Source organism: Terrapene carolina, unplaced genomic scaffold, assembly GCF_002925995.2.
Source record: "Terrapene carolina triunguis isolate 2854851 unplaced genomic scaffold, T_m_triunguis-2.0 Scaffold58, whole genome shotgun sequence".
Lineage (NCBI taxonomy): Eukaryota > Metazoa > Chordata > Testudines > Emydidae > Terrapene > Terrapene triunguis.
Window position 1 is genome coordinate 75,502,016 of NW_020664409.1, and position 27,029 is coordinate 75,529,044.

Consider the following 27,029-nt stretch of genomic DNA (forward strand, 5'->3'; position numbering starts at 1 on the left):
GAAACCTATGACAACATGAAACAACTTTTGAGGTGCATAAACTATGACCAACATCAGTGGCAGCTTTGTGGCGATTTGAAGGTTGTTGCTCTCTTGCTTGGTCTGCAGACTGGATACACAAAGTACTGCTGTTTTCTCTGCAAATGGGATAGTCGTGCAAGAGATTCCCACTACATCAAGAAAGATTGGCCACTCCGACAGTCATTGGAGCCTGGGAGGAAAAGTGTTCAGCATCCACCACTTGTTGAATCAAGGAAGATTTTGTTACCACCCTTACACATTAAGCTGGGTCTGATGAAGAACTTTGTCAAGGCCATTGACAAAACACAAGCAGCTTTCAAGTACCTCCGTAGAAAATTTCCAAGGTTAAGTGAAGCTAAGATAAAGGAAGATGTCTTTGTTGGTCCTCAGATTCGTGAACTTCTTCGAGATGATGCATTTGACCATGCACTGCGTGGCAAGGAAAAGACGGCATGGAAAGCCTTCCAGTTAGTGGCAATAAATTTTCTTGGAAACAACAAGGCAGACAACTACAGGTTGTTGGTAGAAAACCTCCTCAAGGCATACAAAAGCCTTGGTTGTAACATGTCACTAAAGATACATTTTTTGCACTCTCATCTACATTTTTTTCCACTGAACTGCAGAGCAGTGAGCGACGAGCACGCCGAGCGATTTCACCAGGACATTGCAACAATGGAGAAACGCTATCAGGGCAAATGGAGCCCATCAATGCTTGCAGACTATTGCTGGACAGTGACAAGAGATGCTCCAGTTAATGAATACAAGACAAAAGCCAAGAAGCGCTGAGTAGACACTGAATAGGACTAAACTATGTACATAATAGTTTTTTGCCTTTTGTTTCATAATAAATTTTATTTATATAACCCTTTTGCTGATTTTTAAAGTGTTACATAAACAGGACAGGTGAAATATTATCATGTAAAGCAACCATAAACACATGAAAAGACCTAGGTTTACAATTTATGATTAAAACTCTATCTACACACTATACGTAGACATAAAATGTAAAAACTTAAATATCTTAGAAACAGTAGCCAATCCGTTGTTTTAATTGTCATATTTGAATTCAGCACATCAAAATACATAATAAATAGCACATTTTATCTCTGAAGCAGATGACTTTTCAAAAATTGTAGACCAGTGTTATTACAATAGCGTGCAGGGTGTGAACACAAGGGTGTATTCCATCACACCATTGTTCTACAGCAATTTACTGTAGTATCTTTATTAGAACAAATTGTTATAATTAAATAGCACCCAAAAGAAAGTGAAGTGGTTTACCTGGGTATTTCTATGGTAGAGGCTGCATTGTGTAACTGGCCCATGTCTGATCCAGCCAAGCATCTACATTTCCTATTCCCAACAATGTAAACATGCACACGGATCAGTCAGCCACTGTTAGGGTGACCAGATGTCCCTATATTAGGGGCTCTTATACATGCAACTATTCCTCCCCCCGTCCCAATTTTTCACACTTGCTCTCTGTCACCCTGACACTTACACTGACTGCATACAAGGCGTTTTTTCAAGGCAGATGACTTGCTGGGGAGCATCACTGAGGGGTTTGGTCACGTCCCCTGGCCTGGTGCTTGGAACTGTCACAGCAATTGAACTGCAGGTATAAGGAGAGAGAGAGAGACACCGGAGTCGATGGCAGTTGCCTGCCGGCACGTGTCGTGCCCGCTTTATCCATGTGGGAACCCCCCTCCCCCATCCTTCCGCCTGGGGCGCGCGCGGCCCGATGGGTCTCTCTCTCTCTCTCCCAGGGCTAGAGATTTGGTGACGTCATGGAACTGGGGGCGGGAGGGGGCAGCTGATGGCGCGCGCTGCCCACGCGGTGTCCCTCCCTCCCTCCTGCGCTCGGTGCTCAGCCGCCGCAGTGCTCGCGCGGCGATTCGGCCCCACAGAAGCTCCAGCAGGCGCCGCTCGCTGCGCCCCGGCACCCTCGGGCGGCTCCAGGGGGAAGCGGAGCTTTGCGCAGGGCGGCCGCGAGGCGATGAGGACGATGAGCTCCCCGTGGGCTCGGTTCTACTCCAACAGCTGCTGCCTGTGCTGCCATGTGCGCACCGGGACCATCATCCTCGGCGTCTGGTACCTGGTGAGCGAAGCTGGCAGGGAGCGGCCATAGCCCAGCACGTTAGCCAGGGCTGCACCCTGCGGTGGGGCTGGCGTGGGTGTCCCGGGGCGGGAGCTGCCCCCTCCCCCTCCTGAGGGTCGGGCTGGGCTGGCTTGGGAATGGGCCCCGGAGCTTGCTCTCTGGGGAGAGGGGTGCAGGAGACGCTCCTAGGAGAAACGGGGCGGGAGGTCTGAGGAGGTGGGGGAAGCACAGGGGACCCCTGTGAAAATGCGCTTCCTTCCCTTGGGTTTGTCCCAAGAGTCGGGAGTGGTAGAAGCCGAACAGCCAAAGCTGGACGTGGGCCCTTGTCCTCTATGGTGCATGTGAAAGGGGCCATCGCTTGGGTCTGGGAGGGGGGCATGGTTGAAAGTTAGACCCTGCCAGTTCTGGGCCCCAGCACCCCAAATTCCAGAACTTGGCAGGATCCAGATCCCAATGTTTGTGTTGCTGTTGGTCACGGGCACGTCAGATTTTTGAGGTGCAGTAGGAGCCACTAAATAGGTTCTCTATTTAGCCAGGGAATTTTCAGAGTTGGGGACAAAAATTAGCTGATCCAGGGGCCAGATAGAGGATTTTGCAGTGCTGTTGTGGCAGGATGCATCAGGGCATGGGGGATTTGGTGCAAAAGCAGCAACTCGATTTGACACTAGCTCTGTTAGACAGTAGAATTTGGGGGGGGGGAGCTGGGACCAAATATTGTCAGGGCCCAGATTTTCTCTTTTTTTGTCCTGCTGGGGTCTTCACCAGTGTCCAATGAGAGTATCTATGGAAAGGCTAGGCAATGTGGTCATTGTGGTTGCTTGAAAAAGGAGGTTCACTAATTCCCTCAGTGTTTCATACTTATTGGCTTTCCTTTAGTAGAGACTTCATAGAGGCTGGCAAGTCAAAGCCCCGTTTTGCGCTTTGAACAGGCAATGCGCATTTGGGCCTGATTCTCTTTTCAGTTACACTGGTGTAAAGCAGGGGTAGCTGAATTAAGCCAATGTGGTTCCGCTGGTGCAGGGGAGAGGAAGTGGGCTCAAAGATTTCAGTGCATGCTAATAAGACAACCCATGACGCTGTCTAGTGGAAATATCAGTAAAACAAATAAATGTCAGCTTCATGTAAAAATAGCTCCTGAAATTGTGCCTACTACCAACAACCTTTTGCTTTGGACAGCGTAACACAAAAGTTTCCAGAAAAACACTGTCCAAAGGGAAAACCTAACTGCTGTTCCCCTCTGAGCCAGTCAATATTTGTATAAAATAATTTCTGTTATATTGAAATGGAAGGTGATTCCATTGACTATCAAAAGAAACTGTTATAGTATCATAAACGGCTAACCACTAATGGCTTGACAGAGGGCTAGATGGGGATAACCGATTATTTAAAATTTACAAATTCTTCGTTGTCTAGGTTTCATCTCTCCCCTATCCTTTCATTTGTTGTTTGTTTCTTAGATTTTAAACTCTAGTTTGGGCTAGGGATTGTGTCTGTTTCTGGGTTACATCTTGCTACTGATTTTTAAGCAGCAACTTCAATGAGTTCTGCTTCAAAATGTCCAGAAAGGACCTGTTCATTGTGAGCACTGCTGTAACACAAATAATAAGAATCCCCAATCTCCTGCCTGAGTCCATGTTTATTTCCAGTGCTTTCATACTTTGCCTTTTATAATTATTGTTCTGCATCTTCGATTGTTGCTGGTAGCTGGTGTGGAATACTGATTTCAGCTGCTAATGCTGCTTTTCAGGAGAGTGGCTATTTCTGGGGAGAGAGCCTCTAAAGGGTTGTATTATTAGCAACATAATCCTTATAAAATACAGTAATTCCCTCTAGGCTGCCACAATCTGTAAATCTGCAAGCAGTTTCCTTCCTAGACTGACCATAAAGAACTCAGAGAATCCCATTTAGATGCTACCTAAGTTAGAAGATAAACAATGTTCATGACATGAAAAAAGTGCACTTTTAAACGTTGCATATTAAATTGTCGTTTACGTGATTCCCTGTTTTAATTTGAGGCTGGATTGAATGGTCACATAGCACTAAACTAATGACGCTAGAGTAACATTAAACAAAAAGTAGCCCTGCTGTGCAATGAAATTATGATAGTTAAAAAACCCAACATTTGCACATTTTTAAATAAATTTCCAAAACCAGTGTTGAATGTAGGGGTAGCAAATGGTAAATTACAACATTAGCCAAATCAAGGTTTATTTTATTGATGGTATATATTAAACATATACTGGTATTAGGCTGGAAATCTTTCTGATATCCATGGTTAGTGTTCACATGAGGAATTTGGAAGGTTTTTATAGTCATTAGTAGTATTGCAGTTCTTTATTTGCCAGATAATTGAGTATTTGGACTTTTTGTATGTTTGATGAATAAATTAAAAAAATACATGAGTGTTCTTACCAGAAAAGGTTCTTCATCCCTACCGCTTTTATAGGAAATTAGTGAGGCAAACTGCACTAGAGGCATGAATCCAATTTCTGACTATCATGTCTCCACTCCTTGGGTAGCAATGCAGGGAAATCAGCTACGCAGAGGTCAGTGCTGCCATTGCAGGATTTGCAAACATGTTGTTATAATAAAGAAATCTGGTTCATTGCTTCAGACTATGCAGATGTATTTCATGCCATGTTCAGTCTTCTCCAGCTCTTGATACAAGAGACCAGAGTCTGAATCTGACTCCAAGACTATCCATTTTTTTTCAGATATGTGGTATTACAGATTAGACCCAGACTTACTTACTAACCCCTGAAATTTCCTTTGGAAACAAGTGGAAATTGCAAGGCTGTAGTTGATGTAGGGCATCTTGTTAAATAAATTCATCAGAGTAATTAAAAGGCTAAGTTGACATTGATCTGTTAGAATTCATATAAAACAGTCTGTGTCCTATAAAACAGATGTTACGCTGCTGAGTAAATTAGACATTGATTTAGCTATGTATTGCTTTTACTTTAATATAATATAGTTAAATGAAATCATTTGCAGGCATGTACCATGGTATCTGGGATATTTATAGTGCTGAAGGAGAGTTCCTTTTTCATTGTGGTCATGTGTTTTAATTTCATTTCCTAAAAGCTTTTGAGCAGCTCTTCCAGGACGCATGGCTTTATTCAGTCTGACTTCAGTGTGCAGGGTTGGATGAAGCCTCTCTATCCTGGCTTAAGAAAAGCTAGGTGAAAGACATTTTGGCTTTCAAATAATTTTTTAAAAGAACATTTTAGATAAGAAATGGGAACTTAAATGCAACAGTTAAACTTACATATGAATAAATATATACTTGTCATTTTAATTGAGACAATGCGTAAGACATACTATCTCCATACTATTGCCCTGGTTCAGCAAAGCATCTAAGCGTATGCTTAAGTCCATCTCCATTTAGAAAAGCATTTAAATACATGTCTAATTTTAAACATGTGCTCAAGTCCTATTGACTTCAATTAGTTATAAGACCATGCTTAAAGTTAGACAGGTACTCAAGTGCTTTGCTGAATCGCAGCCTGTATTATCTAATCCTCCAAGTGAGTAAAACTTGTGTGGCAATTCTTTTCAGCAACAACTTTAATTTTTATCTTATTTTCTTGAAATCTGGTTAAGGAAAATGTAGTTTCAAATTAGCTACTTCTTCTTAAAACTCACTAAATCATCATTTGTATACTGTTAAAATGTTTTCTTTTCTTTTTTGTCTATAAAACATTCCTTAACTTGCATTATATCCCTCTTTAGTTTCTTCTCCGCTTTTTGCACAAATATCCTTCAACATGAATTTTTGAGTTATTCAAACTGATATTAAATCATGACATTCATGGAGGGGGGAGGGATAGGTCAGTGGTTTGAGCATTGGCCTGCTAAACCCAGGGTTGTAAATTCAATCCTTGAGGGGGCCATTTAGGGAATCTGGGGCAAAAATCTGTCTGGGGATTGGTCCTGCTTTGAGCAAGGGGTTGGACTAGATAACCTCCTGAGGTCCCTTCCAACCCTGGTATTCTATGCCATATGGTTGTAGATCATTTAAAATTAAAGTTGGAAGGCTGTAAATGCAATAGACATTCTTGATGAATGGGGGTAAGAGTTCATGAAGAAATTTACCACTAGCAAATATACAGAGACAAATTACTTACTGATTTATTTAATAATCAGCTAACCTGGTTGAAAAGACACAGGTTATTGTCATTTATGAAAAGCTTTTTGTATCTCAGGATATCAACTGTGACTTTGTAATTCATAGAATGGTGGGTATATTTATAAATAGATGATGGTAGGTTTATCTGCCTGATTTTGAGACAGTTGTATTACTTATGAATAGCAAAGCCACAAGTGAATTAGGCAGATTATCTCAAATAAACACCAAAAAATGTTGATATTTCCCACATCGTTATGCACTCTGCAGGACAATATTTTATGGAAAATGGCTGTGGAAATATTTCAGAGAGCTGTAAAAATGTTTTTGCTGTCACTATTTTTAATATCCCTGACCAGTAAAGGCAGGTTGTTTGAAGCTGCTCAGCAGTCTGGGATACTGGAAGTACCACTGGCAGAGAGTTTAGGGAGCAGAGTGCAGGTGATGTGGTCAAAGTGGCATAATCAGAGCATTTTGTTACATAGATATTGCTAGAGCCTTATGACATTATTTTAAAGTTTTCATTTTATTTTTGGGGCATTTTATTTTATCCATTAAAATGTTTTATTTTTTTATTACATTTAAATTAATAAAATACACAGATGACTATATATAAATGTAAACCATGTATAAACCCAGTTAATCTATGCTACATCATTTTATTAAGTATAATGTATTATTCCACGCATTGAGTTGTTTAACAACCCCCACCACTATTCCCCACCCAGACAGCTACTTAGGTTCCCCCCTTGAAATTTACCCAGTTCTGTAGCCCCCAGGTAATCCCTACTTCTCCATCCCACTCAGTGACACAAACCTCATGGGACACCACGGATCTTCCCAACCCCTACTGCTTCCTTTTGCAGTCCCCACCCCACTCCAGTCCCCTCTCTGTTTCCCCAGGGACCCCTTACTGGGCACTCCCACCCCCCTTAAGTTGCCCCTTTCCTCACTGAGACCCGCCCAGCCACCCCTCCTCCCCCCCATTAGACCCAGGGAACCCTTCCCTATCCTCTTTCCTTAGTTGGGTGGGAGACCTGGGGTGGGGGATGGTTTGCAGAGTGAGACCATTCCACAGTGGCAGCTTCTGTCCCACAGGGCTGGGCCCAGCTCCCCGCTCTGGGCATAGCTACCTGCCACATGAGGTTGTAGTCTCGTTAAAATGTGGCCTGGACACCCCCTTCATCATGACTGGGGAGGGGAGGGCAGGCCAAATGTGAGTGGTTCTGCAAATCTGTGAGCCTGGAGTGGGGAGTCAGGCCCAGCCCTGCTGGACAGGAGCTGCTGCTGCAGGGAGAGTTTTTCATTTTATGTAGTTTATGTTCTTTTTCATATTATTTTGTGGTGTTTCGCATTTGTGAAATGTAGAGGATATTACTGTCACATGAGGAAGGGGCAGTGTCTGTGCACACTCCCAATACGCACACAATGCTGTACAGAATACTTAACATAGTTTCATATAATAGGATTAGCAGGGAAACAAATATGTAACATTGCCTTCTCACATTAGAATGTGATGGATCAGAGAACTATTATTTATTATTTGTGTTACTGTCATGAACTAGAGTTCCATTGTGCTAAGTGCTGTACAAACACAGAACAAAAAGACTTTGTGTTTTTACAGCCACTGTGTCTCAATTTCCTTCTGGTAAAACAATATGTTCTATAGGTAAAAACAAAGTACTTTAATGTAAAAGGTAACTTGTGGGGAGTGGAGTGGGTAAATATAGTGGGATGAATATCAGAAAAACTTCCTGACAGCACAGTCTATTGGGCTGATGCTGAATAGATTCTATTTAGTTATTTAATTAATAATACCAAATACATTTTATTTCCAGGACTGAATCATGTGCTGGGAGGGGAAAGGCTCGTCGGAGGAGTTGGGATGTTCAGTGCAAACATTATCTTCTGTAATAAAGTGGGGATGATTGTTTGGCTGTCTGAGCAGAGGGGAAGGGAGTAATGGCTATTCATAGTGTTAGCAACCAGTTCAGTTCAGAGGTTTGTTTTAGTTTTTTGCACTTCATGAGGGCTTTAAATTTCACCTGTAATATCAGACATGAAATATGAGGTCAAATATAAGCAATCACACTTATTGTGTGTGCAAACTAGCTGCAAGTATTATAAATTAAAAATGAGAAAACGACTTCTGGGTAATTATTCCTAATTAAATTGTTATGACAGTAATCTGTCCAAAACTGCATTGGGACTGAAACCAATAGATTTCTATTTTGAAATTATCATAGCATTTTAAAAACGTAAGAAATGATGCTTGTACGAGTCCTAGTTGTCCAGTTAATGTTGACTAATCAGTAATAATATCCTCTTTGCAAAGCTCCGTAACAGCAATTATTAATGCAAGCTATCAGTAATCTGACTGTTCCTTGTTTGTTTTTTAAATAACTAAAACAGAGTCAGATGTACTGCCATTCTCTTTGAAGGATTTTCCATTACCTAGATGCATAGTGAGGGATGTTTATGTAAGCACGAAGGACTTGATCCTGCACCATTCAAGACGGTGAGAATTTTTCCATTGCATCGATCTGGAACAGGATCAAGCCACAAGATGAAAATACTAAGCATGTGTTTAATTTTAAATTCAGTGGAGTTAAACATGTGCTTAAGTGTTTTTTCCATCAAGACCTAAAAGTCTATACTGAAACATAGATTCTAAAGGATGAGAGGCATGTTTTTCCCTCCCCCCTCCCCATTTTTGCTATCCTGTATATGCCATGCCCCTCCATGTAGCTATAGCACTAGTGCATTCTCATTCCTGGTCCCCTACTGACCCACCCCAAAGCTTTCTTTAATGTGATTGCTCAAACCACTGAGCTATCTTCACTGTGTTGAAGGGAGCTGTCCAACAATTCAGCATCAGCCTTTTCTTTTTCCTGCAGGTGTGGCGCTTGCCAGCGGTCCGTTCCATTTTTGAACAGGGGTTCTAAGAGGAAAATGTCAAAGGAGAATATAATTGTTTTTTAAAAAAAATCTATAGTATTTAATGAAAAACTAGCTATTAAGTTGCACAAGTACCACAGTGAGGGACATGGCATAAGAACATAGAACAAATCTCTGAGTTTGTAGCTTTGCATACTTGTACTTGAATCTGTTATTTGGGAGCGACACTTAATATGAACTTTCAATCTTAACATTTGACTCTTGATTTTATTGCAGTTTATCACTAGTTGGAAACTTGAGGCAGTTCAGTCTAGTTCAGCATCAATTTTTTTCACAGCAAAGCACAGTGCTAATTTTCTGAATTTTAATGGCACTAATATTTTTGTAGTTGGAAGGCAAAACAAGGTACTTCTCACAAAGGCCACATTGTGCCATTGATTTTTAAGCGGAGCACTCCCCATTGAAGTTAGTGGGATAGAAATCAAAGCCAAAATAGATGCAAAATATTTTCTTTGGGAGTGTATCATGTCACTTTCATTCTCGCTCCATTTTTCAAATCCAGTAGAAAAATAGCATGAGTGATCCTGTGCGTAAATACCTATTTAAAGAGTACTATTGTCCTCATATCTTAAGAATTTGATTGTATTTAAGTCATAACAATATTACAGCAAGGAGTTCAGATAGATATGATCAATATTGAAGCTATATCCTGCGCTGGAGAACTTTTCAAGCAGCTATGGCCTGATCCTGCTGGTCTTAAAGTGGCAAATTTTTACTTATGAGTACTCCTGTTAACTTTAATGGAACTACTCACACTGGTGAAGGTTTGCAGGATGAAAGAGACTTTTGTGAAAAACAGGAGATTCCAAAATGAAAATGTCAGTAGAATTAGTTTTCCTTAAATACAAATAAATAAATATATTTAAAACTTGTAAAATGGGGGGCTTTGCTGGATATAAGCAACGAACACAGTAAAGTGCTGTATTAGAAAATGGGGAATAACAGCACCCAGTGCTAATTCATGAGAGTTCCAGGTGCATGGTGAATGCAGTATGGGGGGGGGGGGTAATGTGTTTGTTACAAACCATAAGCTTTCCATATTTTATATCAAGAAAATGGATTCTAGGACGGCCCTCCAGCTTCTCTCAGTTTTTATAAGCTTATTTTGATAACTGTTGTGTGATGATGAAGGGCTGGATTCCCCTCTTCTGTAATCAGATCCATGGGAGGGAACCAAGGGAAGAAATCTCAGTAAACGTTGCCCATGGAGTTTCCCCTCATACTGTGGTGTTGGGGTTTCTTTGCCCCTGCTGAATGAGCTGTCTGTCTGGTCCTCTGGGATTTGCAGGACACACAGGCAATCCCTGTGGCTGCTCTGCCAGCTGTGGAGACCCAGTATCTCTTCCCACTCCTTGGCAGTGTGGTGCCAAGAGATCCTCACTGTTAAGTTCCCCCCGATGGTCACAGCTGCCTCCAACAACTCCCCTAAAGAGGTCTCTTCACCCCAGAGCGAGCCTGTGGATAAGCTAAGAGAGCTCGGGGCTGTATTACTTTTTCCTGAGGAAAGTTCACAGGACTGGAACCAGTTTGGGCCCACCAAGTGGCTGCCTCTCCCTAGTGTATGGTAGCCCAAAACCCAAGGTGAGCCCTCTGCAGGATCTTGGGAAGAGTGGAATGGAGCCAAAGAGGTGGCTAATTCCCCATTCAGTGCGTGATGTGGTCCATAGGCAGATCCGTGGGCCATGATTTGGCCTGAAGGTAGGAGGAAATACAAATAATTGTAATGATGATGGTCACAATGACTCAATATTTGTCTTTAAAATTCTGTGTACATTTAAGCAACTTAATAATAATCTCTCCTGCTAGGAACATGATTTACAAAATGAACACTTAGATTCTGCAGAAAACTGGAAAATCCACAAAGACCCTCAGTCCATGGAGTTTGCTTGTTTTCTGTGAATGCTGAGTTCTGTTTTCCCAATGTATGTTTTTTTGAGAAAGGGAATTAAATGAATACACCTAGGCCTGCCTGTTAGCACTGTAGAGAAATAGTTTAAAATACAATGATTCATTACTTGCTTCATGAATTGCCTTCCAGTGGAAAGACTTAACCACGGGGAAACCAGGGCTGAGACTTGTCACGGTCAGATTCTGCTTCCCTTAACTCAAGCTGGATAGTATCTAATCAAGGGAACTACCCACAAAATGAGTATTCTCTACAAGAATTGAGGCTATACAGTCAATGACATAGTAAGCAGTACCTCCCTGGCAAGCAGAGTCAGAGGTGACAGGAGCAGGCCCTGACGGTCTGAGAATGATCATAGGGAGGAAGGTTGAACTCATGCAAGGACAATTTAAAAACGTCTCCAAGCATTCTTTCATACAGTTTCCCCAAACATCTGTTTTCCATTTTTAGTGCAGATAATCAGGCTAGCACATGTGCTATGCTAAATTTGAACATAGGAGCTGTTCTAGTGGAAATGGACTTTGTTAGTTCTAACCAGCTCTCACTATTTAAAAATTTTTTTTTTTAAAAAATGTAGGTGATGACTCTACAACCTCTTAAGGAAATGGGGGACTGAAAGTTAGCCTGTAACACAGCACAAGGATTTCAGTGTTGTTTTTTCAGCTCTAACCCTCTCATCCACTCATATGCAAACATCTCCAAAATGTCAACCCATGATTTTTTTTTTTTAAACTGTATATGAATAATCGAAAAGGATGACTGATGCAACAAAGCTCCAGGTTACCTTTTAATAAGCATGCTGAGACAAAGTTGTCTGTCACTTTTATATAATTGTTTATTCATTGGTAGAAGTTTAGAAATCAACAATCTTAAACGTTTCTATTTTCAAAAAGAGGCTCTTTAAATCTGTAGTAAAGCCATTGGGATTATTTTGAAAAGTTTGATCCTTTTTGTGAGAAAACAAATGATTGATTATGAGTGTGACAAAGTTTACACACACTTGTGAGGGAGGCAAAGATTGGTTTAGAATATAACAAACATGGATATTTACATTTGTTTTACATAAAAATGTAAGATCTTATATAATCTTGACCGCACTTATAGCAAGGAGTCCATGTGAACTATGTTTAGAGGTTTTGATTAAAGGTTGCTGTTAATCTGCATTCCATGGTGAACCAGAGATTAACATATTAAGCTTTGTAAATTTACTATTGGCGATACTGACGTCGGGCAAAAAACAGTTACTGTCTCATCCTGGACATACGGAGTTTATGTGAAATACCAAAAGAGTGTAATTTACAGTATTTTTTTTCCCGTTCCTCATTTTATTGCCTGAGACATATTTTGACTGCAAAGATCCTGGAAGTTTAAATTAGACTCTTTAATTATTTCTCCAGGTCACGCATGTGTTCTAAGTTTGGCCTGGCAAGGCTTGTAAATGGCCTGGCTACTGGCAAAGCAAGAACTCTTTCCGGTAAGTGGGTAAGTGCTGGCAAGTATCTGGTTGGATTCACTGCTGCACCCTGAGCTTCAATGCTTGAAAGCTCCCATTAAACCCGGAAGCCAGGAGTAGGGGGATAGAGGTCAGAGCCAAGCTCCTTCTCACTCACAACAAGAGAAGGAGGGTGCTCCAAATTGATCAGACATTTAGGAACCCTGGCAGGGTCAAGAGGCAGTGCTTTGCTGGCAGGTGAACAGTGACCCCCTTCCTAGCAAGTTCTGGGGAAGGAACACACTGGGCTTCTAACTAGGGCACTGCTCTGGTCCCTGCCATAGGTCTCCTATTTTTCTTATGGCTACAGCAGGGTTAGTCCTTTAGCTAAAAGAGGGCTGTTGGTAATGTTTTCAAGCCCTGGAGCTCTCTTCCATTTTGCTTCTGGTTTTTATTGAACAAGTTCTTGTTTTATCAGGAGATACTTTGAACCATTTTTAAATACTCAGGACAAAAGTTTTCAGTTGAAATTCAGCTCTGCAGAAATTTTTGCTTTTGCAAAGTTGCATGTTTCAGCTCCAGGGATAATTGCAGCTGGCCTAGGGCCTGTCAGATTAATGTGGGCTTGACATTTACCAAGTTAGGGATTATCAGGTTCAGCTACTGTACCATACAGTCTGCTGTTCTCGGTTTCCTTATATAATTAATTTAGTACAGAGGGTTGCACAATGATGCTAGGATAGACTTCTTGCATACAAATAGTGGTACCATTGGCATGTCACAGGGCTTTCATAGGGATTGCATATCTCTTTTGATTGTATAAAATAATTGATCCAAATTCTTGGATTAATAAGGTTTACATGGTTTGATGTCGAACTGTGTGCCTGTTTCTCACTGGAGTAGTAATGCATAGTGTAAATAAGAAAAAAGCCAAGGTAGGGAATTAACTTTTAGTGCAAAAAGCCATAGCTCAGACTTTCTCAGGGTACATCTACACTTACCGGAGGGTCCGGCGGCAGGCAAGCGATTTTCTGGGATCGACTTATCGCGTCTAGTGAAGACGCGATAAAATCGATCCCTGATCGCTCTGCCGTCGACTCCGGAAATCCACCGCGGCAAGAGGCAGCAGCGGAGTCGACGGCAGCGTGGCAGCGGTCGACTTTCCCCTGTCCTCACCGCCAGGTAAGTCGACCTAAAATACGCAACTTCAGCTACGGTATTCACGTAGCTGAAGTTGTGTATCTTAGGTCGGACCCCCGCTGTAGTGTAGACCTAGCCTCAGACAGAAAATTTAGCTGTCCCATCCACCACCCCGATTTCTGACGCATGCATTACTTTAAACACATGTTCTTGGGATTTCGATAGATGTAAGAGGAAAAACCAACTATATCCAAAGACTTCAAATAATATAAAAATGATCAGAATGAAATTGTTGTGTAAACCAGAAGTCCCAGGAATGGAAAACTCAAGGACTAGTGGTAGAATACCACACTTTTTTCTTCCCTGACGCCAGTTTGAGTCAAGCCCAGACAAGCAGTAATCTTTCAGCGGCCTTCTGTGAAATTAGTTGATGATCTTCAAACAATTACTAAGTGTCCACATCACAAACCCCATAATCACATATTATACTAGTTGGCACTGTTTGTCCTCAGTCATAGCAGAGAGGCTAAGGACTGAATGACACCTATATGATAGTGTGATGGATGGTTTAGAAATGCTGATGGATTAGATATATGGATAACTACTCACTCTTCCTAAAGAAGATGGGAGAGATTCCAGAGGACTGGAAAAGGGCAAATACAGTGCCCATCCATAAAAAGGGAAATAAGGACAACCTGGGGAATTACAGACCAGTCAGTTTAACTTCAGTACTTGGAGAGAGAACGGAGCAAATAATTAAGCAATCAATCTGCAAATACCTAGAAGATAATAAGGTGATAAGTAAGAGTCAGCATGGATTTGTCAAGGAACAAATCATGTCAAACCAACCTACTAGCTTTCTTTGATAGGGCAACAAGCAGTGGCGTAACCAGGTTATAACAGCAGGGGGAGCAAAAAAAAAAAGGCGCCGATGCAGCGGGGGGAATAAAAGGAAAAACCGCTGAAGACTGAAGCACTTGCCACCGAAGACCCAGAGCGGCTGAAGGACCTGCCGCTGAGGACTTGGAGCGGCTGAAGGACCCACTGCCAAATTGCCGCCGAAGATCCGAAGCGGCTGGGGTGAGAGTAAAAAATTAAAAAGGCACCACTTTTGGGGAATGTGCTCAGTGGGGAGCGGCTGCTCCCCCTGCTCTTCCCCCTCCCCCCCCCGCTACGCTACTGGCAACAAGCCTTGTGGATAGGGGCGAAGCAGTAGATTTGATATATCTTGACTTTGATACTGTCCTGCATAATCTTCTCATAAAAAAACTTCGGAAATGCAACCTAGATGGAGCTACTTTAAGGTGGGTGCATAACTGGTTGGAAGACTGTTCCCAGAGAGTAGGTCTCAGTGGTTCACAGTCACGCTGGAAGGGCATATTGGGTGGGGTCCCGCAGGGATTAGTACTTGGTCTGGTTCTGTTCAATATCTTCATCAACGATTTAGATAATGGTATAGAGAGTACACTTATAAAGTTTGCGGACGATACCAAGTTGGGAGGGATTGCAAGTGCTTTGGCGGATAGGATTAAAATTCAAAGTGATCTGGACAAACTGGAGAAATGGTCTGAAGAAAATAGGATGAAATTCAGTAAGGACAAATGCAAAGTACTCCATTTAGGCAGGAACAAACAATTGCACACATACAAAATGGGAAATGACTGGCTAGGAAGAGTACTGCAGAAAGGGATCTCGGGGTCGTAGTAGATCACAAGCTAAATATGAATAGTCAACTTGTGTAACACTGTTGTGGGTGGGTGGGGAAGCAAACATTCTGGAATGTATTAGCAGGAGTGTTGTAAGCAAGACATGAGAAGTAATTCTTCCGCTCTACTCCATACTGTTTAGGCCTCAACTGGAGTATTGTGTCCAGTTCTGGGCACCGCATTTCAGGAAAGACATGGAAAATTGGAGAAAGTCCAGAGGAGAGCAACAAAAATGATTAAAGGTCTAGAAAACGTGACCTATGGGGGAAGATTAAAAACATTGAGTTTAGTCTGGAGAAGAAAAGACTGAGAGGGAACATAACAGTTTTCAAGTATGTAAAACGTTGTTACAAGGAGGAGGGTGAAAAAATATATCCTCCTTAACCTCTGAGGATAGGACAAGAAGCAATGGGCTTAAATTGCAGCAAGGGCGGTTTAGGTTGGACATTAGGAAAAAACTTCCTAACTGCCAGGGTGGTTAAACACTGGAATAAATTGCCCAGGGAAGTTGTGGAATCCCCATCATTGGAAATTTTTAAGAGCAGGTGAGACAAACACCTGTCAGGGATGGTCTAGGTCAGTGTTTCCCAAACTTGGGATGCTGCTTGTGTAGCTGCTTGTGTAGGGAAAGCCCCTGTCGGGCCGGGCCGGTTTGTTTACCTGCCGCGTCCGCAGGTCCGGCAATCGCGGCTCCCACTCGCCGCGGTTCGCCGCTCCAGGCCAATGGGAGCTGCTGGAAGTGGCATGGGCTGAGGGATGTACTGGCCGCCGCTTCCATTGGCCTGGAGCAATGAACCATGGCCAGTGGGAGCCGCAATCGGCTGGACCTGCGGACGCGGCAGGTAAACAAACTGGCCTAGCCCAACAGGGGCTTTCCCTACACAAGCGGCGGAACAAGTTTGGGAAACACTGGTCTAGGTAATACTTAGTCCTGCCATATGTTCAGGGGACTGGACTAGATGACCTCTTGAGGTCACTTCCAGTCCTATGATTCTGTGATCGCCAGTCACTCCAGAACAGAGTTGAGGAAGGGCACTGCAGTAATAACACACTTCCACTAACTGTTGTACATGTTCTGTGGACAACTAAAGGGCCTTTGTTACAAGTGTTTAGTTTGCAACTTTTCCTGAAACGAACTTGGTCTCTCTCTGTTTATCCCTGTTTGGTCTAACTCATTTGTTCACATCACAAAAACACCACACTTGGCAGCCTTTGCTGAAAAGAGGTGTCAGAATTGAAATATAATAGGTGTTGGAGGATAGGAGTATGTTTGCTGAACAGTATGTTGAAGTCTGCAAAGCACTTTCAGGTCTCGGTATGAATGAGGGAACAGATTTTAAATTCTGTATACCTTATACCTGAATTTTTCAATTAATCTTTTCCCTGTAATTTTATTTCTATTGCAAAGCAGGCTTTGTTTCTGATAGCTTTGAACAAAAGAAAGTGTCATGAAGTACCTTCCTTATGTTGTGAAGTGTGTTCAAATTAGTGGGAAGTCTAGTTTTCTTTGAATACCTTTGCATCTTTTTTTGTCTGTCTCAAATGGATCAGTTTTTTTATCACGTAAGGTCATACCCTACCCTCAGTCTGTGTTTGTGTCTCTCATTAACATCTTTCCGCTCTAAGACTGAGAGTAAAAATTCCCCTTAAATGTTTTCATCATGCTTATTTAAGAATCACTTGTAGGGTTCATGAATCCATTTTTGGAAGCTGAGAACTACAATGGGAGAATCAAACCATTCATCATTGTTCACTTAAACAACTAACCCATGTTGAATATGGATTTAATAGATATCAGCTCTTTATATAGCTGGCTTCTCTGTCTAACTTTATGAAGTCTCTTTGATTAGATATCTTTAAACAGGAATTCTAGCTTGTCATAACAATATTCTAACGTGAACACACACTGCATAATGGGATGGGTTATATTTCTCAGATCCCAGTCCACTGAATAGGTTCTCGGTAGCAGCCATCCATCAATGGTAATTTTCAGGTCCCTGCCCAAGTGCAGGTACAGCTCTTTCCCAGTACAGTAAAAAAAGTAACACAGAAACCATTGATACATTTACATATGAATATTCTATTTATCAAACTGTAAAGGATTAACATTACGCTTAACTGTCGTACTTATCAAATTAAACTGATGTCCCAAGGGAGGCAGAAAGCTATTTAGTGTGCACCTTGCATGTTGTATCCATCTAAACTTTCTTGTACAAATTCTGTAATTTCTGTTTTTCATTTGAGACAAGTCTGTTGTGAAGTGTGTTGGTTGGACTTCAGGGCTTCTTAAAAGTCTGCCAGCAGGCAATAGCAGAGTCATTTGCAAAGAAGAGTGGTTGTAAATCATGCTAGATTTCCACTATCAGTTTATTCGGCATAGACTTAAAGTTCAGTACTTAGTGTCATTACAATAATCAAAATTAAGATGTATTTAAAGAATAACTAAAATATTTTCTGCACCTCTAATATGCCAGTTTGAATCTGCTGGACCATTTGCTGTCATCACATTGATGACAAGTTGAAGTAACAACCTGGCAATTCTTACGAATTTGTCTTAAGCGACAAGAATTCCAGATTGCACTGTTTTCTCCATGTATATAGCTAATCCTTTTTGAATCCTACTAAGTCAGTGGCTTTCAAATTTTTTGAGCTGAGCACCCTCCCCCCCCCAAGTTACAATTTTTGGTTGTCTCCCCTGACCCAAACAAAAAGAGGGGAGTTGGGGTGGATGTGGCACTCCCTTGTCGAGCCCTACCATGTGGGGCTGAAGACTGAGCTTCCTGGCATCACTGCTTTTCCTCCTGACTGTTCCTCCACACCCCTCTAGGGGGGGCATGCCCCACAGTTTGAAAACCTCTGTGCTAAGCTCTTGGCTTCTGTAGTATCTTGTGATGATGAGTTTCACAGACTAACACTGTCATGGAGGGAAAGGGTTTCCCTTTTAATCCATCTTTAAATTGCTGCCTTTCCGTTTCCCTTGTTCTTTGTTGAGAGTGGATATGGGCTGGGTTAGATGAACAGTTAGTGCATGGCAAGCTGGGGTGTAAAGCTACAGCACATTTGTATGCCATGTACTAACTGTTCATCTAGACGAGTCCTAAGTACTATAAGAGAACCTGGTCTACCTTCTCTATACAATGCATTACTTTGCATATCACTACCATGTCTGCCTTGCTGTGTGGTCAGTCCTCAGCAGCAGCTCCAGATACTTTGGTCCAAAGAGGATATATGTTTTATTCAGCATGAACCAGATGGCTTGAATACAGGGAAGGAAGAACAAGAAATATCTACTCTGACAGTCAGGTTAACATATGGGTTATATTGCTGCTGCTTTTCCCAGAACTTTCAACTGCTGATTGACACATTCTCTGATATACCTGTTGTCTCTGAGCTGTTCACCTCCCATTAGTTCTGACAAACCTATTTTGCATAAACCTCGGTGGAAAATGTAGGAAAACCTTGAGTCCATCTTTCTCAGAGGGAGAGGTAATCTTGCTTGACCTGGTTTCCCTAATAGTAAAATGTCTTAGAGGCATAGTACCAGCTAGCCCTTCAATTCTCCTTCCTCCAAACTGAAACAGATTTGTTATTGTGGCTAATAATAACTACTTTGTAATTCTATGGAAGGCTTCCAGTCTACCCTGACACCAAAGGTCAGGCCTTCTACCTGACTTTAGTCCTCTTATCACTTTCTGAAAATGTTAATCTCAACCCCCTCGAAAGCTATGAAGGGAGACTGTTAGCCAGACCCTTTCTCTTCCGACTGTCTTATTCCCTGTTGTTTGGTGTGCTGACAAGCCTCCTTCTCCTTCACTAACTCAGTTGATGACATGGATGCATATTTCTCCCTGCCAAAGAAAAATCCCAGAGGAAGGGCTTGATGCCTCTTGACACTGTCAGATAGTGCTTGTTCCCATCTGCTACTTAACTCTAGCCCATTGCTACTTTTGCCAGCTTCCCACCCCTAGGCCCCATGTCCTCTGAGGCGAATGACCCTTAAATTACTCTTCTTTGTTGCGATAGTTTCTATGAAGAGGGTCAGACAGTTGCCGAGCACCCTGTCTACATCCTTACACCAATCTGCTCCAGTCTCTCGCAACAATTAGGTTGGTTCAAGAACTAAAATGGCCTCTTGCTTTCACTTGAATCAGAATATGAAATTACTTAGTTCTCCTTTCCCCTTCTAGTGACAAAGAATGTACCTAAAATTCTACCTGTAAAGGATAAAGAACTTTAGGTCTCCTGACCCATTGTTAATTCCGTGGAAGGAGCTAAAGGGTATATAAATCAAACTTAAAATTAAAAGTGCTGTTCTGCTGAAGGGGTCAGGTGTCCTCTCAATGTACAAACTGTCCTCTTTCAGATTCGTAATTAAAACCTTCTGGGCCAAAAGCTGCACAGAACGTATGGAGTGGAAGGGCAGAGGGAGAGGGGACAGAATTAAGATAGTTCAGGTGATCTGTATGGTTGTGTTTTCTGACTTTCTCCAAGTGTCACGATAACTTTGAATATCAAGGTATTATAAAATATGATTGGACTTTTTAATTAGTTTTTTGGGGGGTTGTTTCTTTTTAGAAAGAAACTACAGAGTTCAAAAGTGTTCAATTAGTTCTTAACAATTCTATAGATATTTTCAGCCATAACATTATCTTAACTCAGTTTTTTTTGTTTGCCTGAAAATTTCCTCAGCTTTATTAAAATGTTTATATATAGGGAAGCTCATTTTAGCAATTACTGTGGATAGATGCTAAATTAAGCCCTTTGGGTTATGTTAGCTATTGTTATGTATCAAATAATTTTGCTTCCCTTTAAAAAAAAAAAAAAAAGTAATGTTCAGAACATGTAGCACAGAGGTTTGTCTGACACAGAATTCAAATAGTATTTCACTACTAATCATTGCCCAGCCAGAATCATCTTCATTCATAAATATCTTCTGTTTCGTCTGGTAGATTAGTATTGTATGAGGCAAAGCATTCTAAGATTTCCTGAGCTCCAGGAGCGTCTTATATAATTATGCCCTTTTATTGATGCTTTTTGAAATTTTTTTTTTAAAGATTCTATGTAGATTATAAAGTGAAAGCTAAAATCAAGATTACTGTTACGTAGTTTTCTACCTGCCTCCTCCACCCAGATTAATATTGTTTATTTTTTATATACTTAGGTGCTCATCACTGTAGGACCTGAATAACTCGCAACACCCTTCTGAGACAAGGAAGAATCCCCATTTGATAGGGAAACTGAGGCAGAGTATACACCCCCAGTTTAATAAAACATTTTTAAGCAAGTGCTTAAGTGAATCTCTGGTTTAAGTACATGCTCAAAGGTAAGGATGTGCTTACGTGCTTCGTTGAACAGACAGAGACTGCTGAATCAGGGCCTACGTCACTTGCTCCAGCTCATGGGGTGAGTCTGTGGTAGAGTCAGGAATACAATACACTTTTCCTGATTCTTAGTGCTATGACTTAATTTTCCATTATGCACAATCACAGGGCTGTAGCTTAGCACAGTGGTTCTCAACCAGGGGTACACAGCGGTCTTCCAGGGGGTACATCAACTTATCTAGATATTTGCCTAGTTTTACAACTGGCCACATAAAAAGCACTAGCAAATTCAGTACAAACTCCGCCCTGGTCTACACTACAGGACTAAATAAAAAAAGGACTCCTTGGATTTTGTGTCATCCTTCTTGTTCCTCGCTATTCTATGTACTGTTTTATGTTCTTTCAATATATATGAACCTTATCAAATAAGATATTGAGATGATAAAATTCCAGTGGCAGAGGGGATCAATTCCAGGGATCAGAAAGAAATAGTAAAGATGCCAATAGAGGCCAAACTTAATCTAACAACACTTAAGTAAACAAGAAAAGGATCATGACAGACACTATTAGCATGAAATAGATTAAGAGGGGATGATTTGTAGTCCAAGACTGTTAACTGTATCCATATCTGTATGCAAAACAAAATATGCCTGATTCTGATGAGGTTATATATAGTATGCTAAGCCAGTGGCTCTCAATCTTTCCAGACTACTGTACCCTTTTCAGGAGTCTGATTTGTCTTGAGTACCCCCAAGTTTCACCTTATTTAAAATCTACTTGCTTGCAAAATAAGACATAAAAATACAAAAGTGTCACAGCACGCTATTACTGAAAAATTGCTTACTTTCTAATTTTTACCATATGATTATAAAATAAATCAGTTGGAATATAAATATTGTACTTACATTTAAGTGTATAGTATATAGTATAGTACATTTCAGTGTATAGTATAAACAAGTCATCATCTGTATGAAATTTGAGGGTATGTCTACACTACGAAATTAGGTCGATTTTATAGAAGTCGATCTTTAGGAATCGATTTTATACAGTCGATTGTGTATGTCCCCACTAATTGCATTAAGTCGGCTGAGTGCGTCCTCAATACCGTGGCTAGCATCGACTCAAGGAGCAGTGCACTGTGGGTAGCTATCCCACAGTTCCCGCAGTCTCTGCTGCCCATTGGAATTCTGGGTTACACTCCCAATGCCTGATGGGGCAAAAACATTGTTGCGGATGATTTGGGGTACATGTCGTCAGTCTCCTCTCCCTCCCTCTGTGAAAGCAATGGCAGACAATCGTTTTACACCTTTTTTTCCTGGGTTACCCAGGCAGATGACATAGCACGGCAAGCATGGAGCCCGCTCAGCTCACCGCTGCTGTTGTGAGCATTGTAAACACCTTGCGCGTTATTCTGCAGTATGTGCAGAACCTGGCTAGGAGACGCAAGCACAAGGATGAAAAATTTCACTTTTCATTTAAAAAATAAAAAAAAAAGTTTAGCATTTTCAAGCTAAAATTTGTTTTTTTCTCTCCTCTCTCCCGTGTTTACATCCCCTCCTTTTCTCAGGTTATAACCTCTTATCGATATATTTTGATTGGTTAGAACTCACAGTATTGCATTGGAAACAAGGGGGTGGAGAAGGAAACAAGGGAGAGAAAGTGGTGGGGGGGAAAAAGAGGGGGGAGATTATTTTAGAGAGGGGAAGAAAGGAAGTGAGAAGCAAACTTAAAAACTTTACATTGAAAAACAAAATTTTTCAGTTTTCAATAAAACAAAAACAATGAAATTTTTCAATTGGAAACAAATTTTTCACTTCATTCATTTTGAATTTTTTTCATTATAAAAATGAAAACATTCACCAAAAAAAATCAAAATATGAAATTTTTGTTGCTTTCAAAAATGTAAAATACTGTATTGAAATACTGTTTTTTACTAAACAATGCCCCTGCTCCCAAGAGCTGGTAACGGCACTGAATGATTCTTGCTCTGAAGAGTTCTCAAGTTTCTCTGCAGATAAAATCCGTTGGGTTTAGGCCAAGATGTCTGCTTCCATGGTTACAGTATCATGTATGGAGAAGGAGGAGAAAACCAGCTTTCTCTGCTTGAATTTCAGATGGTGTCACTCCCTGAGACATGAGAGGAGCTAGAATTGCTAGAGCTATGAGCTCTGCATTAGAATGTGTTTTCTTTGGCTAGAGAAATGTAGCAGGAAGATGTTGAGGATGTTTTTAGAGTTGACTGTCCTCTCTTTGGAAGGCAAGTTGCCTGGTATAAGTGATTACTGGACCCCCACATAAGAAACCATATAGGAACTGACAAACTCTCCAGTTGTCTCAGTGTCTAAAATTTACCATATTTAGGAAAGATTATTGAGAAGGTTGTGGTGAGGTAGCTATAGCAATATCTGCATTCCTCAGATGGTTTCAATCCTTCTCAGTTTGAGGTTTGGCCTTTTTATGGTACGGAGATTGCACTAGTTAATTATCTCCTTCTGGCAATATATGATATCTGTTCTGATTCTTTTAGATCTGTCCTTTGATTCCATTGACTGTGGGTGTTGTGGACCTGCCTATGGAGCCCTGCATGGATTGATGATCAATTTTTTTATGAGGAGATGCTGGGGAAATTGCTCATCTGTCCCAAAGGCACTTTGTAACATTTCCGTTCTTTGGCCCCTTCTCTTCTGCATGAGGAGAAACAAATGGAAGAGATGGCAGAGATTATTTTAGTGCTCCAGTTGGGGGAGTGTGCCAATTGTTCATTTTGCTGGATCACAACTCGGGTGTCACATCTGCTGGATCTCTAACTGTGTCTGGATGGCCAGCTAACAGTAGTTGTCAAGATTTTTTGGGGGGATGGTTGTTTTTCCCCATCTGCACATGGGTAAGAGGATACAACCTTTTTATTAAAGTTGTGGGTTCCCTACAGTTATGTACATGTCATTTCCTTGAGACTGGATTGCCATAATGTGGTCTACATAGGGCTACATGTATTCAGAACATTCAGCCTGTGCACAATACAGTTCTTAATGTTGCTTCACACCACTAGCACAGTATATGTGCCCTCAGATCAGCACTGCCTTCTGATTGCTTGCCTTCGCTTCCAAGGCACTCACTGGAGCAACACGTAAATACTTTTAAAAATCTGAGCCTCAGATACTATGGTGATGATGACCATATAAGTATCTAAATAGGTGCTTTGCAAATGCATTTAGAGGTGTTAGTTTTGACTTATAAGGCCATAAGATGTTTTGGTCCTGAATAACACCACCTCGCTCCTTGTGTGGTACAAAGCCGTTTGATATTGGCGGCGGTCATTGAGCTAACTGCTGCCTGGTTTAAATGGGAGAGGGCTGGTGGTGGGGCATTTTAGTGATAGGACCTTTACTCTGGGACTTGCTCCCCTTTGATATGACAGCTCCCGCATCTGTATTCCATTAGGATAAGTTGCAATGTCTGTCTATTTTCCCAGGTTTTGCAGAAGGGTATATTCAATTTAGCGAGTGATTATTGAGAGTCCTGATCTTTCAGTTAAGAAGGTTCAACCTCTTTCTTACATCAGTGTATTTGATAAGATTTGTAATTGTTTTGACTGTCATCTATCTCATCTTTCTATCTAATTAGTCTAAGGTATTTTTAGGGTATCCATTGCAATAGTATCTTGGTATCTGGCTGTCTAACCATATGGTTAAGGGGCAAAGGTTTCATTACTCTAAATGAGCTGGAGTCAAATCAAGGCCACCCCTTGTGCCAGTGCAGGATGGGCAGCTTAGCAGAGCCCACATTTTGTTCCCCATTCCTCAAAAACTCATCTAATTCATACTGTGCAGGTCATCCAGAGCCACAGAGGAGTGTGCCTTGGCAGGGTGTAGATTTAAGGGAATGGTCTATATATTAAGTGGTCTACCCAGGGCATTTTGGAGGCAAAAGCAAAGAGGGCTGAATTTGGCCCCTTAAACCTGTGTCTCCATCCTCCTACCTTCTTCCCAGCACTTGTTGGGTAGCGCTGTATTCATAAGAAGCAATGTAGTCTAATCACTAAAGCACTGGCCTCATAGTCAGAGACTTGGGTTCTAAGCCTAGTTCCTGACACTGACTTGCTTTGACTTCAAGCATATCACAAAGCCTTTCTCTATCTCTTTCTCCATGTGTAAAATGAGGATAATATGCCTTGCAGGAGTAATGTGAGGCTTAGTTACTTAATGTTTGTGAAACAGTTTGAGGAAAAATGCTAAGTATTTTTGTTATTCATTACACTATGCATTAGCTGAAGAATATGAAATACCTCGGGTGAAATCTTGGCCCCATGGAGGTGAATGACAAAATTCCTACTGGCTTTCATGGGATGAGGATTTCACTCCACATGCTCATTACCAACTTGGTGTTTGCCAATCCAGGGAAGTAGTGTAATCTTCTCTTACTCTTTTCTAGATCATGTTGTGACATTACGCCCCATAGTCTTCATAGAAATATTGTTATGATATGAATATGGGATAACTAAGTTATGTTTTATGCAATATGGGTCATGTGAGGTATCCTTGGAAAGGTTATGATTTGCTGAATGTAATTACCCAATTTGTATGGATGTATCATTCCTGTATCTGAAGTTAGGAATATTGACTATGTAACAATTACAACTGTGTGTACTTGGGGAACGCCCCCCAGACAGTATGCAATCAGCCTGGATGGGCCATTAGGAAGGCCAATGGGACTTTGAAGATACTAATCTCCCTCCTTCCTGAGAAATTTCCTGGGATGCTGCGTTGAAACTGCAGGGTCATGTGATCATGTTACCTGGTACAGGATACCATCTTGAAATGCTGATACTTTTCCATGGGAAGGGGATGGGGGTCAAAAATGGGGAACAAAGGATTCTATGCAAAGGATATGCAAATCCTATTTAAGGCTGGGGAGTGAGTTAATCTGGGCTCTTCTCCACTGCCTCCCCACCCAAGAAGGAACACTGCTGAAAACACCTGAAGAAACAAATGAACTAAGCTGTGGGGAGGGAGCGGCAGGGGCTAAGCCTAGGCGAGAAAGGTCAGCCTGTAAAAGGAATCCCTGGAGATTTATGCTGTAAGCAGTGCAGTTTACCTTCAAGAAACTCTGTAACCTGCTTGAAACAACATTTAGGGTGAGAAGTTATTTGTAGTCAGTAAAAAATTTACCTTTTGTAGTTAATAAACTTGTTGTTTATTCTAAAACACAGTTTATGCAATTCATAACTGGGGGGAGGGAGGGAAAGCTGTGCATATCTTCCTCCACATTGAGGGAGGGAGCGAATTTCACGAGCTTACACTGTATACAGGGACGTCTTTAGGCATACGCTGCATACACACATACATACCATGAAATCTGGGGCACCAAATTGCCCCAAATTTCATGGTGCCCTAGGCAGCTGCGTGCTGCATATGCGACAGCATCAGCCCCAGCGACCAGCCCTATCCCTCGGCCGGCCCCGCCTGCAAGGGGCAGGGCCATCCCTAAGGGGGTGTGGGGCCCCGGACAACTCCCTCCGCCCTGCCTTTTACCCTTCCCTCTGCCCCGCCCCCATTCCACCTCTTCCCCCAGCGACCCCGCACTCACCGGCAGCGGCAGGAAGTGGAGGGCATCCAAATGGCTAGGGATGGCCCTGACTGTATCGATCTCTATATCGCACAAGACAATATAATTTTGGGTTTACACTCCAGAGGGTGTGTGCACCAGAGTGCTGGGCAATTCCCCCAGCTGAATTTTCCCACGCAGCTGATTGCAGACTGTGTGATTCTGCAGCTGGGCGTGTCCCTACCTCTGCGTGTGCACAGCAGGACAGGGTGAGGGAGCCCAGGCTGGTTGAACGGGTGGGTTCAGTGGGACCCAGGAAAGGGGGGTCCAACCCGTCAATGCTTTTGGAAGGTATTGCAAAAATCAGTTATTTGACATCTGTATTTCAGTATCAGATAAAATCTAATCTTTGCATCTGATTCAAAGCTCATTGAAGTCAATGGAAAGATTCTCACCGAGTTAAATAGACTTTTGATCAGGCAATTAATTATGTATTGATTGGTACCTACAATGCTGTGTTAAGGAGTCTCAAAGGGTTGTTCCATCATTTGTGAAATCTGAATGTTTCCAAATGGAGAAAAAAAGAGGGCTCTCTGAGTACATCCATACAAAAGGATGATGCTTTCATACTTTTAAATAGCATACCACAGGCATCTTAAATTCTTCTATATTTTTTTCTCCTCTTGAGGAGTATGTATTTGTTTCTATCATCTGTTCTCTACTTTTCTGTGAGAGAGCATGAAGCAAATAAGTGAATTCCATTATACTGTTAAAATA

At 41.6% G+C, this 27,029-nt stretch overlaps 1 protein-coding gene across 1 annotated transcript in view; it reads left to right on the forward strand.

Annotated features, from left to right (window-relative positions):
* Positions 1–2,017: 2,017 nt before the first annotated feature.
* The window catches only part of LAPTM4B (lysosomal protein transmembrane 4 beta), a 92,306-nt gene continuing 67,294 nt past the window's right edge, over positions 2,018–27,029 (forward strand). The window contains exon 1 of the mRNA XM_026659136.1: positions 2,018–2,119. Coding sequence (XP_026514921.1) covers positions 2,018–2,119 — 102 coding nt within the window. The remainder of the gene's footprint in view (positions 2,120–27,029) is intronic.